At 40.0% G+C, this 16,460-nt stretch overlaps 1 protein-coding gene across 1 annotated transcript in view; it reads left to right on the top strand.

The window, feature by feature from the left end:
- Positions 1-16,460, top strand: part of VIPR1 (vasoactive intestinal peptide receptor 1) — a 116,786-nt gene that overhangs the window by 78,230 nt on the left and 22,096 nt on the right. The window contains exons 5-6 of the mRNA XM_064703807.1: positions 3,523-3,623; positions 5,852-5,984. Of these exons, the coding sequence (XP_064559877.1) occupies positions 3,523-3,623; positions 5,852-5,984 (234 nt within the window). The remainder of the gene's footprint in view (positions 1-3,522; positions 3,624-5,851; positions 5,985-16,460) is intronic.

Here is a 16,460-nt window from a genome sequence, read left to right as displayed (position 1 = left end):
AATTCTTTCTTAATTATTTTCCTTTGATTTCCACAGCGCTTTTCTTGCCTTTTTTTCTTCCAATTTTTGAGAAAGGTGGCTTAAGAGGGGGTGAACATGCAGTAGCAGCCTGTGAAGAAGAATAGATTTTTGTTTTCTTGTTGTTGAATTGGCAGTGAGTTTGGGGAGCAAGAAGTAAAGGGAGTAGGAAAAAACCAGCAGGCTGTACAGGACATGAGGTCCAGGAAAGACCGATAAGCTTCCAGGAGTTAAAAACTTTGTGAACTTTTGGTCTCAGGTCAGAAACAGCAAGAAAAAATGATGAAAAATAAATAAGGGCAGTGTGTGAGGTTTTAGCTGTGAATTCTGGCAGTCCCTACAGCAGCAGATGATGGAGGCACCAAAGTGCTGCTCTTGGGGTCCATGCAGGGATGATGAGCCCCTGTCCAAGCTGACCTTTAGAAATGGAGCATTAGCAAATGGGGAGTGGGGTTGTTATCCTGCTCCTCTGTCCCATGTGATGCTCTTCTCCCTGCTGTGCTTCCATCTGCTCAGAGGGGCCACCCCAGGGTTATTGTGGTTTTATTTTGTTTTTTTGCTTTGGTCAGGGTCGGGATTAAATATGTAGGGATAGTATTTTGGATTCAGATGTTTATTAATTCTTATTTTTATTGTAGTATTATAAGTTGTGAGTTTTACAGTATTTCATTAATAAGCTACAAAATGGCTTCGTATTTATCTCTATAAGGTCTTTTAAGGAAAAACTATCTAATTAAGAAATTAAATTATCTTTATTTTTAACTTAATAGCTACTCGTGTTCCGCAGTGTGGATTTTTCTATCTAATTATAAAATACTACTTAAACTCATGAAGAAGAAGGTGAAGATGAAGAATTAGCTACTGCTTTAAAACTTCTGTCTTACCTTATATATATTACTATATTCTAAAACTTTAAACTCTAAGTTTTCCACTATGTGATGTCACACACTTCTATTTAAACTATACACTCACAATCTTTGTGTTATTAATCAATTTTGGAAGCTTTCTCTATGGCTTCAGGTCAAATGCAGTGTTCTCTTGAATATTTGTGCCTGTCAGCACAGAAAGTCTGAAATCCTCAGTATCCAGGGTTCCAACATCAGGTTTCTGATGGTTCAGGTTTTTCCTGAAAATGGTGAAATAGAGACACCTCCAGAGGTCAGTTCAGCCCACGTTTCTCCCCAAAGAAATTCCTTTTCATTTACTCTCAAGAGAAACCTGATGACTTTGGGCTGGATGACATGAACCCCAAAACACTTGGCTCCTGAAAGACTTTATTTCAAGATTTCTCTTCATTTCCTTTCAAAATTGTAAATGTTTCCCATTGTCAACCAAGGGACAAATGTTGAGGTTACTGAATAGAAACCATGGAAAATAAATCTCAGTTAATCTCAATTTAGCACCTACCTCGAATAATTGTTATTATCACACTCCTGTTAAATTAAGCAGAAGCTTTTAGAAGTCAAAGAGACAATGATGAATTTGCCTGATTTCATTCTGTAAAACAGTCAGGCATCCTCCTGATGCATTGCCTCCACTTATCTACATCCCTTTCTTTTCTAATGAGAATATTTTACAGTCTGGACCCTGAGTGAAATTTCAATTCCATTTATGATCTTGGGTCAAATTCTGTGCTTTGATATCTCTGAAATAGGAACCAACTGTCATTAGCAAGTGCAGTGAAGAGTGAGAAGCCATTATGTGCAGTTTCCAGAGCAGAGATGACCCCACATCCTGCATTAAAGCTGCATGCAGAACCATCCCTCTCTGCACAAGAGGGATTAATCACTATAAAATATGAAGGGGAGAGCAGGGAATTGCTTGGTGGATAACACCAGGAGCTTTCTGTGGATAACTTGCTCCTGGGAGTGACTCTAAGAAGCAGAAGGGCTACTTTGCTCTCCTAAATAAAGTGTGGGACAACTTCTTCCTCCTGCAGTCTCCTACCATGAGCTCCTTCCTTCTCCTGACCAAGTCTTTGCTGGAACAGTTCTGCTCTGGCGCCATCAAAAATAGAGATAATAGAGAAAGATTAAACATGAGGGAGGTTGACTGCTTTAATTAGAAAAGTCAGAGCTGCCTTTGGGATCTCAGACTCCAGGAAGGCTGGAAAAAAAATTTTATCTTGGGGGTGCTGGTGGATGAGAGGTTGGACACATGCTGACCGTGTGCACCTGTAGCTCAGAAATCCAACTGTGTCCTGGGCTGATCCCACAGGGAAAGGGGGGATTCTGCCCCTCTGCCCCCCTCAGGTGAGGCCCAACCTGCAGAGCTTTATCTGGGCAAGACCAGGCAGATAAATTGTCCTGCAACCCTCGAATTATCTATGCAGAGTGACCCAAAGCTCTCAGTGATGTGGCTGGAAGGACATGATGCTTTAACCACCTCTGAGATCTGTGGTCAGAGATATGACCAGTGTTATCTCTGAAAATCTCTTGTTTTAACACCTCTCCAAGCTGGCTTGTGCAAATGCTAAAGGATTGCAACTCATCCCAGCCTCCCTGCTTCTGTAAAGTACCAAATACTTGTCAAAGCCTGGGAAAATAGCACATAAAAATGTCAACCCTCGATGTTATGGAAGAGTATTTCTCCAAACAAGGTTGGGTTTAGATTTTCTGCCTAACCTGCTCTTTGTAGTTTTGGTTGTTTGGGTTGTTTATAGAAGATGGTGACAAGGTGGACAGAGGAGGGTCAGTCAAGAGCTGGAAAATATAAAATTTTCCATAAACTGAGTTAGATTCTCATAAAAATTTAGGGTTTTTTTTTTAGTTGATAAATGTCTAAATAATTTTACCTCTTGTATTTTTCTACTTTTTTGTTTTTTTAAAGCTGAAAATCTGTTGATTTAGAGTGTTGCTAGAGAGCTTTGGAGAGCTTATTTGCCCGTTTTATTTAGACTGGAATTCCCTGTGGGATCCAAGCCCTTTGCTGTGCCATGCTCAGAGATTCCCTCTGTGTGCTGTCAAAGAGAAAAACCATGAACCAATTTCCCACTTAACACATATTTCTGAGTTAACAGTGAGAACGTTTTACTTGCCTAAACAACAGTGTAAGTCCCTCAAAAGCAAAAACGCAAACCAATTTCCCAGACAGTTCTGTCCTCAGACCTGCTTAATAAAATTAATTTCACTGCTCTCACCACATCAGACCCAGTGTCGTGCACTGTTTAGCTGAACATTGATCACTCCTGTTCCACGAGGTTTTAGGCTGGAGCTGTCTCTGCAGGTGTCAAATCAGCCTCCTTCCAGCAGGAACCTTTCCTTTGTGTAATTTTAATCTGGGTTTGGAGTGGTCCAAGCCCTGCTGCAATCTGATATGTTCTCCACACTCACACTGGTGATGTTTGAGTCACATTCATTACTGGATGGGATTTTAAAGGGTGAAGGAGTCAGAGGTGTTCTAAGAGAAAGGAGAAGGATGATTTCCTTGTCCCAGCAGTCAGTAATGCTGTGTTTAGGATATTTTTGGACCTCTCTGAAAGCTCTGTTTTCTTTCTTTCACCAGCAAACAGCGTTCTATGGAACGGTCAAGACCGGCTACACCATCGGGCACACCCTGTCCCTCATTGCCCTCACAGCTGCCATGATCATCCTGTGTCTCTTCAGGTAAGGCCTCTAGCAGAAAAAAAATCAGGGGAAGGGCTCAAAGGCTGGCGATTTACAGGCTGTGTGGCCATAGGACACGAAATAAGGCTGTGTCAGTATAGGACACAAAATAAAACGACACACACACTGGAACCGCCAAGGTAAAAAGAAGGGAAGTTTAATTTTTGACTCCAACATTTATAGACTTTCAAAAGTGACAGTGAATTGGAGGCTGACAGTGCCACCTCACCCGTGACACTGGACAAACCAACAGTCCATCAAATTTCTCCTCCTCCAGAAAAGAATGTAAAACAATAATTATTTACGGAAAAGAATGTGAGAATCTTCATAACAAGAATGTAAACATCAGAAGGCTTAGAAGAACTTGGAAGAACAGGGTGACAACTGTGCAGGTTTTGAGTGTCACAGGAAGATGCCCAAGATTTCTGTCAGTCTGTCTTGGATAGGGGAGGAAGGTTCCTCCATCATCAGTGTGGCTGTGTTTTGGTGTGTGATTTGTGACGTTTGTGTGGGAGTTGTAAACAAAATCCAATTATTTAAGGGGATTCATCTCACCAAAGGCAGATTGCTCTATGATGGATCTCTCTTAAAAGGTTACAGTCCATAGTGTCCTGTATATGGATACCAGGGAATTTCTACCTAAAGTAGATATTCAAAATGGTATCCAAAAATATTCAGGATCACAAAATCCCATAATTGCTGGGTTGGAAGAAACCTTAATGATCACCTCATTCCATCCCCTGGGCAGGGACACCTTCCACTGTCCCAGGTCTCTCCAAGCTCCATCCAACCTGGCCTTGGACACTTCCAGGGATGGAACATCCACAGTTTCTCTGGGCACCGTGTTTGCCTCCCAAAATCTTTTCCAAAAACCTTTCCTGCTGTCACTCTATGGCAAGACAGAGACACCCAGGGCCATTTAAACTTGCTGGTGTCCCTGAGACAAGTGTGGCAGAGAGGATGCAGGGCCTGCAGGACACCCAGGGCCTCATGGATGGATGGATGGGCATTGGAATTCCCGACTGCAGCAAATGGATTAATTCTTGTTCTCTAAATTTTGCAATAGATTCAGGTATGTAAATTTGGGTGCCTCCAATGAAGATGTCTGCATATATTCCATCTCCTATTATAAATTAATTTATGCAAAGGGAGATGAGCAAAAAGCTGGGATGGAAGAGCCCTGTGGATGAGGTTCCATCTCCTCATGTAAGACAGAGCACATTTTCAAGGGTTACTCACACCAAGGCTGGTCTCACCCTTCATGAACTCAGCACTTCTCTTCCCAAGTGCTCTCTCCACTCCTCTTACAATGGAGGAGGCAATCAGACACATGCCAACAACCTCCTCAAGGTACAAAGTGCCAGCCAGGCTGGTGAAACCATTGAGGATCCTGTTTTCCCTTGGTCAGAAATAGCTTAGCTTGACTTGCCTTGGCCTGCAGGCACAGAGGACTCAGCTCAGCCCCATTATTTTGCCATCATCAGAGATTATGATGGGCACAACCTCTGCCAGGGCCCACTGGCTCATTAAGAGGTGATAATTTCATTGTGCTGCTGAGTGAGGTCTGGTGTGGTTCTGGTGTCTGTGTAAAGCACCCATTTCCAGACAATCAGGCCTTTCACTTTAGCTGGTGTAAATTCTCTTTTAAAAAAATTCCCACTTGATCAGAATTCATCTTCAAAATATTAGCAGGCAAGGGATAGAAAAACTCTGGTGTAGTTCTCAGTATCGTAAATAACCAGTAATTTTAAAGTGAAAATATAGTTCATATTATTCTAGAAAGTCTGTAATATGTGTTAATTCTGGGAACAGATGCTAAGAATTTATTTGCCTGCTTGAAAAGACATTTCACTTTGAAAAGAATTATTGCAGCAGAAACATTCTGTAGAAAAAAGCCCTTTATCATGAGCACAGTCTGCACAGTCAAAAACATTTCTTTTCCAGTGGAGAGCAGGGGGATGGACCTGTTTTCTGTCATCCTCTATTTTTTCCTGTTTTTCTGGGGATTGAAAAAGCAGCAGTACTGCTGCAGATACATGGATTGTCACATTCTGTGGAATTAAAGAGGCTTAAGTGAATTTGTGGTGATGTTCAGCAGACCAGAGCCTGTCTCAGGGTTTCTAATGTTTAATTGGGACTCTATGTCATAGTAGAAGAAATGTGTAAATATAAAAAGAATGCTTTTGAGAAGATTTGCTATTCAGAAATGTTTTGTTTCTTCCCAACAGAAAACTACACTGTACTCGAAATTACATTCACATGCACCTCTTCATGTCCTTCATCATGAGAGCCATCGCAGTCTTCATCAAGGATGTCATCCTGTTTGAAAGTGGGGAGTCTGAGCACTGCTTTGTGAGTTCAGTAAGTAGCCTCGAAATTTCCACTTCATTTTGTTGCCCCTCTTAAGCAATGCACCAAAAATTACCTTGAAAATGCATGTGAGGTGGTACTTTGGGAAGATTTCAAATCCTTCTCTTGTTTGAAAGGAAAAAAAGGAAATTCCATGATTGCTGCCATTTGACTTATATGGAGAAGGAATAAATTGATTATCAGAGTCCAAAATGTTTGTATTTATATTTTATATCTGGTGCTTTCTGAAGTTGGACTTGATGGTCTTAGAGGTGTTTTCAGACCTTAAGGATTTTATCAGGTAAACCCACAATGAGGTTGTACAGGACTGTGGGGCTCCTGTCAGTGCTGTGTCCAACTTCCAGCCACATGCTAATTTCTTGGATATCTGGTCAAAGGTGTTTAGGGATTCAATAAAACCTTTTCCTTCCATGAGGATGGGAGTCAGATCCAAATTCCCATAACAAATTTTAGTTATCTATGGGATGAGTACTTCCACATGAGCTGTGTGTGTTATGTGCACCCACAGACAGTGGGCTCTAATTAATCTGTTCCCTGGAGTCTGGAATGCTGTTCAATCCTTTGGGAGAAGGCAATGTGGGTGATTCTCTGGGCTCCAGTGACCAGATCCTTGCAGGATTTCAGGCAGGAAATCTCTGTGCAGACACCATCATCATCATCCATTTTTCATCTGAATCAGTATCCCACACTCTCTGTCTGCAACTGTGAGATTTCCCTACTGGGGTGATAAATCAGGGGAATAAAGGAGTTGGGTTATTTTTTTTCTTTCAAACTCAGTGTTATCAGCTGGAGCAAACATTAGGGAGGGAGAAGGGCTGTTTATCTAAAGGCCACGCTGACGTCAGGGGGCACCAGTCATTAATAAATTTAGGCAGGAAATGGAAATCACCAAAATGAAGAGATGTGATCGGAAGTTATCCAGGGAAAAAAAAAAAAAAAAAGGAAAACCAGGAACCCTCCATAGTAAATTCAGAGCATTAGATGAGCTGCTTGCTGATACTGATACCTCTGGACCTGCTTTTTATGTCATACAGCGCCAGATAAAAAGATTCTCTTTTCTTTTCCATCTGCCCATTTTTTCCTTGTTTTCAGGCTTTCCTGTGTCCTTACCCTGAGTCCTGTCCCTGCTGTTATAATGACCTTGAAACCCAGAGCAGCCTCCTCTGAGTTTTTCCCAAGAACTGTGTGCAGCATGATTCCTTTCCCTGTGTGCTCCCTCCTCTCTGTGATCCTCTCTGGATTCTTGGAATGGGGTTTTCTTCTGAAGGTCCATGAATGGATAGAAAGACACAGAAGCTCAAATAAATTGCCACAGATTAATTGTCAATGCTAATTGGCAGAAGAGTCATACCAGGACAGGCCATGGAGTGGGAACCAGCCTCTCATCCCTGTGGAAGTTTGCCCTGGATTCTGCTGGATCCAGTGTTGGCTTCTCATCCATGCAGAAACATTTCTGGGTGTAAATACAGAATTTTCATGCAGAATCTAGAATACCTGCACTTTCAGGGTGCCCCATGGCTACAACTTTTTTATGTTTCTCCCCATCAGAAAATTTTTGAGTTACTTGCCAGCTCAGGGTGAATGGCTGCATGATAAATATAATTTATAAAATTATGTGGGACAAACCTGTCTCCACCACATCAGGCTGAGCATACCCCTTGCAGTCTTGAATCAGCATTTTGGACAACTTTTTAGGTCACAGTCTAAAAACACTGACACAAAATGCCTCTCCTAACATTAATCTGTTAGGAAAAATTGTTATAAAATCCATTTTGTTCCTGTGGGGTTGGTTGGGTTGGGTTAGGTTGGCTTGAGCTAAGTTTGTGCTTTAAACTTGCAGGATAAAGCTTGAATTGGGAGACCTGGTGCTAATTCATATAGTCAGGATTTTATACACCATTCACTGAAGGCTGTGTGTGTAATGTTTATACACAATAATTCAGTGAAGGCTGTGTGTGTCATGGATGTGGCCTTTAGCTCCTTCAGTCTGGGGAGAGATTTGAACAAACAATTTGCTGAATGCTCTCACTGCTATTCTGGTTTAGAACAGGGCAAACCCAAAGCAATAAAAGTGTTTCATTAAAGAGAAACACCACACTCGGTTCCTTTAGGGAATGAAAGGGTAAAGACAGAACAGATTTAGGGCTATAAAATCCAAATGAATAGGAACCTCTCCCAGCATTTCTGATGTAGGCACCAAAGTCCTCAATTTGATATTACCTGCTGCAGTAAGAAGACTTTAAATTATGTTTTGTGCTCCAGCCACACAAAAATACATTAAACTCTCCACCAACAAATGTGTCAATGCTTTAATCAAGTAGAAACTCCAACACAGAAAGATGCATATGTAATAAAACCCCCTTTTTTTAATAGGCTTTACTGCATTTTTATTTCATTTTACCTAGTTTGGGACACTTCAGGTGTGATGTTAACTCTCCACCACTATAAACTCAAAAAGAACTGGATTGCTACTGAGTTCAACATGAACAAACACCCCAAAAAATTAATTTATTGAGCATTTCTATGGGCCACAGTGCCTGAGAATGTGGCTGTAAGCATTTCAGGGCCAGTGCAGCCAAAATATAAAATATGTGTGATGAGCATCACTGAGTGAAGGTGTGAGCCAGCACTGGGTGATGTTTGCAGAGTGATGTGTGGTCCTTGGTCCTACTTTATGGATAAACTCTCTCCTGGGGGAAAGAAAAGTCTTGCTGCTTGGGTGAAAACATCAACCTGTTTTCACTGGGCAGAAACCGTGAGCTGACAAGCAGGGCTTGTTTTTATGATTAAATGGAGAAGGTTTAAATGATCTTTAAACCCAGAACCTGCACAAGGCACCGTGTCCCACACCAAGGGAACTCAGCACTGGTGGCTTTGTAAATGTCCCTCACTCCTTCTCCTCCTCCCAGGTGTCCCAGTCTGTTAGGTTTGTGTCTAGGCACAGTGAATGAAGGAATGAATACACCCTCAAAGCCTGAAGAAGGAGCATCTTTGCAAGACACAAACCTACAGAATAAAAACAGAGAATTAGCCCATTTCCTCGTATTCCAAGAGCCAGCTCTAATAATAATACAAAAGATTCTTCAAGAGACATCCAAAATTCTACCAATTAAGCAAAAATTAGAAAGAAAAAAAACACAAAAGGAAGGAGATTTTGACATGACATCAACACAACTGCCATACCAATAAAATATGGCAAAGTACAAATCCCAAATATGTACCGCTGACACACGACATAATTAAAGACTTGAGAAAAAAAATTAGAGTAGCTTAAGCTCTCCCTACTATTAAAGAACACTTTTTTATTATTATATTAATAATATAATAGATAATGTATTAATATATAATATATTGATATATTGAATATTAATATATATTATATTATATTATATTATATTATATTATATTATATTATATTATATTATATTTTATTATATTTATTATATTATATATAGTATATCAGTATATTATATTATATTATATTATATTATATTATATTATATTATATTAATAGCATAATATTTTATATTTTACATATTATATATTTATATATAAATATATATACATATATTTAGATATTTATGTATTAATATAATTATATATAATTTTTATATATTTATATAGATATATTTATAGAAATAAATATATAAATAAATATTTAGATATATTTATATTTGTATTTTATATATTATATTTTTAAATATAATATTGTTATGATCTAGTACCTTATGACTGCAAATATATTACCACCACAATCTTAACAGATTCACAACACATACTATAAGAAGTCAAATAGAGAAGAAGTCTCACCAAATTAACAGAGACTTATACTAAAGCTCATGGTTCATGAATCCTTAGACTGACCTCTTCCAAAAGTGGATTTTTGTGGGATTTTCCACAGAAAGAATGTGGAAAATGAAGAAACAAAACCCTGCAGGGAATTTTCTAGAGGGGTGTGATGGCCATGCACAGACACAACATTCTGCTGAAGGTACCATGAGGAGACCAAACTCACTTCCTCCCTCTCTCTCATAAAGTACTTCTGGAGCTTTTTAATTGTAATTATGTGTAACTGAATCATCCCATTGGCTTAAATGGATTAAAAGCAGGCATCTGCTGGAGTATGTTTGTCAGCTGGGGGTTCAGGCACTTAGATGTGGAGATGATGAGGCTCAGAGGGCTCTGTGGAACCACCCACCCTGAGTTCTTCAATAATTCTTCAATTCAACTTCCTCAGTATTGGTTTTGACTCACTCAGGTTATGTTCTGTCTCACTAATTGGCCATTTCTGATGGAAAACTCACCACACGTGGCTTTGTTCCATCTGCAAATTGTTCATTGTGTGTGATACATTGCACCATTTTACAATCTGGATTTGCCTTCCATTTTTCCATTTTGGTTTGGTTGGGTTGGGTTTCGTTTGGTTTGGTTGTGTTTTCCTGCCAGACTCAAGAGGCCTCCTTAGAAGTTTCAGTTTTTCTCCCTGATTTCCTTAGGTTTAGTGCCCTTCCCTCTTGGCATTCCCACAATTTATCTTCCCCTTTCCTTCTCTCCCTGGGGGACACCCTGTAGAAAACAACAGTCAAAACAACAAATGTGGCAGAAGGATTGAACTGAACACTTCAATCGTTGTTTTATTTAATTTTTTTGTGGCTTTAGGGATAGGTTTTGATATAGTTTCATTACTGTCATATCTGGATGGCATCGTAATGATGAACCACTTACATTTCCAGCCCTGCTGAAGACAAAGCCAACAGTTTGCTGTAAACAAAGATCAGATTCTACAGATTAAATTCAAGCTGACATTTTTTTCTGAGCTCTGTAAGTTTGCCCTTGCTGGAGATTCAGCCAAGGGAGATCACATCATTTATCTTGTCCCTTTTGTATTATTCCAGTAAAACAAAAAAAAAATCCAACACAAAAATGATTCTTTGCAAAGGAGAGTGGGAGTTCAGTAGTTGAGAATTTGCATGCATATCTCATATTTTCAGAGTGAAAAATTGGTGGTTTTTTACTGTAATTCCCTCAGGACAAACTGATAACAGCTAGAGGCCGCTAAATGAATTTTATTTATGGAAGTTGAAGACAGATACATTTTCATTTCCAGCACTGAGGCCACTCAGATCTATGTGGGAACACCATGATATGCAGGCTGATGGAGAAATGGAACAGTAGAAGGTTTTTTATGCATTGTGTTAAAGCAAAACAAGTATTAGAGAGTCAGCTGTTTCCTTGGGTGATATCTGATGATCACTGCTACAATCTAAGGTTTACAGCAAAACAGAGAGGAAGGGAAAAAAAGAATAAAACAAAACAAAAAACCCCAAACAAGTCCTAGAGAACTGTAAATCATGCAAAGCAAGAGAAAGAAAGTAAAGGGAAGGAAGGGAGGAAGAAGGGAAAAAAAAAACAGGAATGGAGTCAGAAGGGAATAACCCAGGAATGGAGGCAGAAGGAAATAAAACAGGAATTGTGGCTGAAGGAAATAAAACAGGAATGGAGGCAGGAGGAAATAACCCAGGAAGAGAGGCAGAAGGAAAAACCCAGGAATGGAGGCAGAAGAAAAACTCCAGGAATGGAGGCAGAAGGAAAAAAAAACAGGAATGAAGGCAGAAGGTAAAAAAACCAGGAATGGAGGCTGAAGGAATTAACCCAGGAATGAAGATCAGACTGCAGAGCTCCGGAGGAGGAATTTTCTTTACTTAAGTGAGTCTGTAATCCTGGACACAGCAGTGCCACCATCATGGGCTGGCACCAACATACCAAAAAAAGAGGGAAAATGGGAAAAATGAGAGGAAGGGCTTTATTAAAACCCTGACTACCTTCTCTTTTTAGTTGCTGCCTTGTGGTTGACTTGGCAGGTGTGCTCATGAGTGCCTTTATCCTGTGATTGACAAAACAAGCACAGTTAACCCATTTACTAAAATAATTCTATTTTTACCCCTGAACTCAACTCTTGAGTCATCTGACACCCAGGTTAGACCAGCCAGAGCTAATCAGCATCTCAGAAATACTCACAAGACAGCTCCCAAAAATCAAACAGGAATTCCTGAGAGACAAAATAGAAAGGCTGAGTCCTTCAAGACTGACAGTTACATAACCCCTGTTAAAATCAGCAAAGAGAAATTCTTAAATAGCCTTGAGGATCACAGTCATGGGGCTTAAAGTTGCTTCTTGTGTGAGAGAAAGCAGACAAAAGAGTTTTGTCCTGAGTCCTGAATCCAGTGTTGGATTTGAGGAAGCCTGCGTGGGAAGTGGGCAAGGCATGAAGAGCAGCCATGTGCACCACATTTTTCATCAGTGTAAAGTGGTGCAACTCCATTTATTTCAATACAAAATTCACTGGTGCAACTCCATTTGTTTCAAGACAAAATTCACTGGTGCAACATAATTTGTTTTAATACAGAATTTACTGGTGCAACTCCATTTATTTTAATACAAAACTCACTAGTGCAACTCAATTTGTTTTAATACAAAATTCACTGGTGCAACTCCATTTGTTTCAAGACAAAATTTACTGGTGCGACTCCATTTATTTTAATCACTGCAGGATCTGCCCCTGCCATGCTTTGCACATGAAATAGAGGCTGTCTCGTGTAATTTCCTTGTAAATCCTCACCTCATCCCTGGAAGTGTCCAAAGCCAGGTTGGACAGGGCTTGGAGCACCCTGGGACAGTGAAAGGTGTCCCTGCCCATGGCAGGAGGTGGCACTGGCTGATATTTAAGGTTTTCAACCCAAAATATTCTGGGATTCTGTTTCTATAAATGCCTTGCCATTTTCAGCTGGCACTGAGGAGGTGAAAGTGCAGAGAAAAGCCAAGTTTAAATCATCTTTAAATTAAGTCTTGGGACTTTGGATTTCATATGACTTTGTATTTCATATGACTTTGGATTGAGCTCTTTCTGCAAAAATAATTCTCTAATGAGGAATACAGTGCTCCATGCAGGTTCATCAATGGCCCAACCTTGTTGCAGGTGGAAGAGGCACAGGAAAGAAATAGAAATAATAGAGAAATAGAAATAGAAATAGAAATAGAAATAGAAATAGAAATAGAAATAGAAATAGAAATAGAAATAGAAATAGAAATAGAAATAGAAATAGAAATAGAAATAGATAGATCCAAAAGCTTCTTCCTGATGTCTCCATTGCTGCAGAGTTTTGATGGGAGCAGGAAAGCCTTACCTGGCTGAGGCAGGGGGATGTGCCTGGGTCAGGCTGTACAGCCCAGCTCATCCATCTGGGAATGGCATCTCTGCTTTATGAAGTGGTAACAAATCCACAAGCCCAGACACAAATCCAGGTTATAATGGCTTCATAAATTGCCCTGTGACAGCTGACATGAGGCAAGGATTGCAGGGCATGCTCTCGGGGCAGTGATGGGTGCATGAAAATGTAATGGATTGTGACCTGAAGGAAAGCAGGTTAAGATAAATGGAATTAATTAGCCACTGGTAAGGCTTTAGAGTGCTCTTGCATTATGTTTCTAAGGCACGATGGGTGCAGAAATTAACAGGGAAAATGTGGGTTTGGGACCCCTTTTTCCTGTGCCTGAGGCAGGCACTGACCGTGAATCCAATTAAATTGATCTGCCTGTGCTGTTAATAATACATTTCTACACTTAGAGTTGAAGCCTCTGAAAGGTTCATCATCAAGACATAAGATTACTATTCCCATGAAGGTCATTTATTTTTCATAAATCCTGATAAATCATAAATTGCTTTCACAGAGACTTTCACAGTGGAGTCCATCGTGAGCCCCTTTGCTTCTGTCAAGAGTGCATTTTAAGAATTTCTTCAATCACATTTCTTCATTCACAGATATTGTTCCTAACATCCTAAATTTCTGTCCTAGGAGAAGCTGCAGAAGCACTCACTAGTGCAGCAATTTATTGTTGAAAATTCCCTGCTTGTCACAGCCTGTGATAGGGAGGGAAAGAGTCAAAGGCGCCAAATTGATTTAGGAGGAGTTTTCTCGTTTGAGTTTTTGAAGACAATTCACCTTGATTATCAAACATAAACTTTGTGGGGCTTTTTTGTAGCCCACCTGTTTGAACCTGGTCTACAACTGCAATTAAACTGAGGGAAGAAATTAAAGGGATGGCTTTTTGCCAGGCAGTCTGGCTTGTTTGTTTTTAATTTGCTTTTTTGCTGTTTTTACACAACAGCTTGGGTGTGCTAAGCCTAAGTTAGCACAAGTTAGTTTCTTTTTCTTTTTCTTCTTCTTTCTCTTTCTCTTTCTTTTTTTTTTCTTTGTGTTTTTCTTTCTCTTTCTGTTTTTCTTTGTTGTTTTCTCTCTTTTTCTTTTTCTTCTTTCTGTTTTTCTTTCTTGTTTTCTTTTTCTCTTTTTCATTTTCTTTCACTTTTTCTTTCTTTGTTGCTTTCTCTATTTCTCTTTTACTTTTTCTTTCTCTTTTTCTTTCTTGTTTTCTTTTTCTTTCTCTTTTTATCTATTTTTCTTTCTCTTTTTTCTTTCTCTCTTTCTCTATTTTTCTTTCTCTTTTTCTTTTTCTTTCTCCCTCTCAAGGACACAGTTTAGTGGTGGCCTTGTCAAGCTGGACTTACAGTAGGACTCTATGATAATAAAAGTCTTTTCCAAACCAAATGATTCTCTGCTTCTGTGAACTAAAAGTTAAGTTAAAAACAGAGAAAAATCCCCTGTGAAAACTGAAAACATGTTTTTGGAAACTGAGTCCATCCTGACATCTCCATGTTACATGCACAGAAATTAATGGGCCATGTTAAGCCATGAGCAAAGCAGTTAGGTTAAAAAATTATTGGGAATTTCACACTTATATGAATTCCAGTGCCATTATAGTGAGATAGGGAATTAACCATGTTGTGTTGCCTTAGAAGCAGAGCAATTATTTGGTTATTGGATCATTCTTACAGATTTCATTATGCTTTGGTTAAAGTTGATGTCTCAACAGAAGGGGTGAGGTGGTAACAGCTCAAAAGTGATGTATTCCCGAATTTAATTATGATTATGAATGTCTGAAGTGGAACTATAGTTATGGACATGTAGGCTTGGGCCAGTCCCTGTGCTGGAAATTCTTCATTTCAGCATCTCCAAAGCAGGCAATACCTGCCCAGTGCTGTCCCATCTTCCAGGTCATGAGTGGGATCTATGAAAAGCTTTTAAATAAGGCCAAGGGATCCTCTTTGACCAGGCTGGGGAGAAGATCAGCTTTTGCTGTGTGTGCAAATGCAGCACCAGTCAATCAGCAGCCCTTCCACAGCTCGTGTCTTCTGGGCAACATAAAACAAAAGTGCTGGATGAATCTGTCACTGGGAAAATGAGTTTTTATCAGTCTTCTGTGGAAGACACCTGCAGGAATCTCAGTGTAAATCTCTTCCTGCTGCAGTGCTGGTGGTAGCCCAGGTTACAGCACCAAAGAACCTTAAAGGAGCATTTTGAGGTCTCAAGGTTTCATGATTGATGGATTGAGGCAAATTTGGACCCACATTTTTGGCTGGATGCACCATCCCAACTCCATAAATAATGCTAGGAGCTGCATCACTGACCAGGATTGCATGGGATGTCTTCAATATATCTTTAATCTGATTTAAAGAAGTCTTGGTGCCCTGCCTCAAACCTTCCACACTTCAGGAAGCCACAGAGTTTATGGGCACAAGGGAGGAATGTGGGGTCTGCACAGCGGTTGTGTCCACACACAGGAGAGGTCATACAGGGTGGGACCTTTAAAAGGTCCCTTCCAACTCAAACTATTCCATGATTCTGGACAGGGGATGGGGATTCTTGTATCTGGGGCTGTGAGACTCCAGTGTTCCCTGTCCAGCTGTGGCAGATTGTGGGGTATCAATCACTCAAGTGCTCCTTTGTACTTCTTTGCTCTAAATCCTTCCTGAACCCAAATCCTAAACCTGCAACAAGCCCTATCCCTGCTAAAGAAGGCAAGAGAAGCTTGTGCTGGCATTTCTGTGGAGTTGATTGCCTTTTTTTATAGAGTTTTGTTGCATTCACAGGAGGTTGATCATGGATGTGTGTTGGGTGTGTGTGTACCTCAAAAACTCAGAATAATTCCTGTTCAACTAAGCTGCTCTTATTGAGCTTGATAAATTCCTCAGCTGGTCCAGACTGACTAATTTCAGGAGTTATGGATGAGTTACTGCCACTGAGGAGAATGATAAATGTATATTCAGTGCAGATGCAGCTCTGAGCTAATTACTGCCTCCAGCATCTGAACTGTATTTTTATAGGTGGGTCATAAAACTGATGTAGTGACCAGCTGACTCACCTAAAAAATGAAAAGAAAGATATTTTTCTCAGGGCTAACATTACCCAAAAGTAAAATGTGGGCACAAGGAAAAAACATGGCAGGGTTGTTTCTCAGCCTTCTTGTCTCAACCCTTGTGTCCCTTCTCTTTGGTTCTTCCTCTTTAAAGCCCTTGAGCAGGTCTAAGACAGGCCCCATCCTCAAGCAAATAATCTTTTTCTTTTTACAATA

The sequence above is a fragment of the Zonotrichia leucophrys genome, chromosome 2 (assembly GCF_028769735.1).
Source record: "Zonotrichia leucophrys gambelii isolate GWCS_2022_RI chromosome 2, RI_Zleu_2.0, whole genome shotgun sequence".
In the NCBI taxonomy this organism is placed as follows: Eukaryota; Metazoa; Chordata; class Aves; order Passeriformes; family Passerellidae; genus Zonotrichia; species Zonotrichia leucophrys.
The sequence above is the reverse complement of the archived record's forward strand: the minus strand, read 5'-3'. Positions and strand labels throughout refer to the sequence as shown.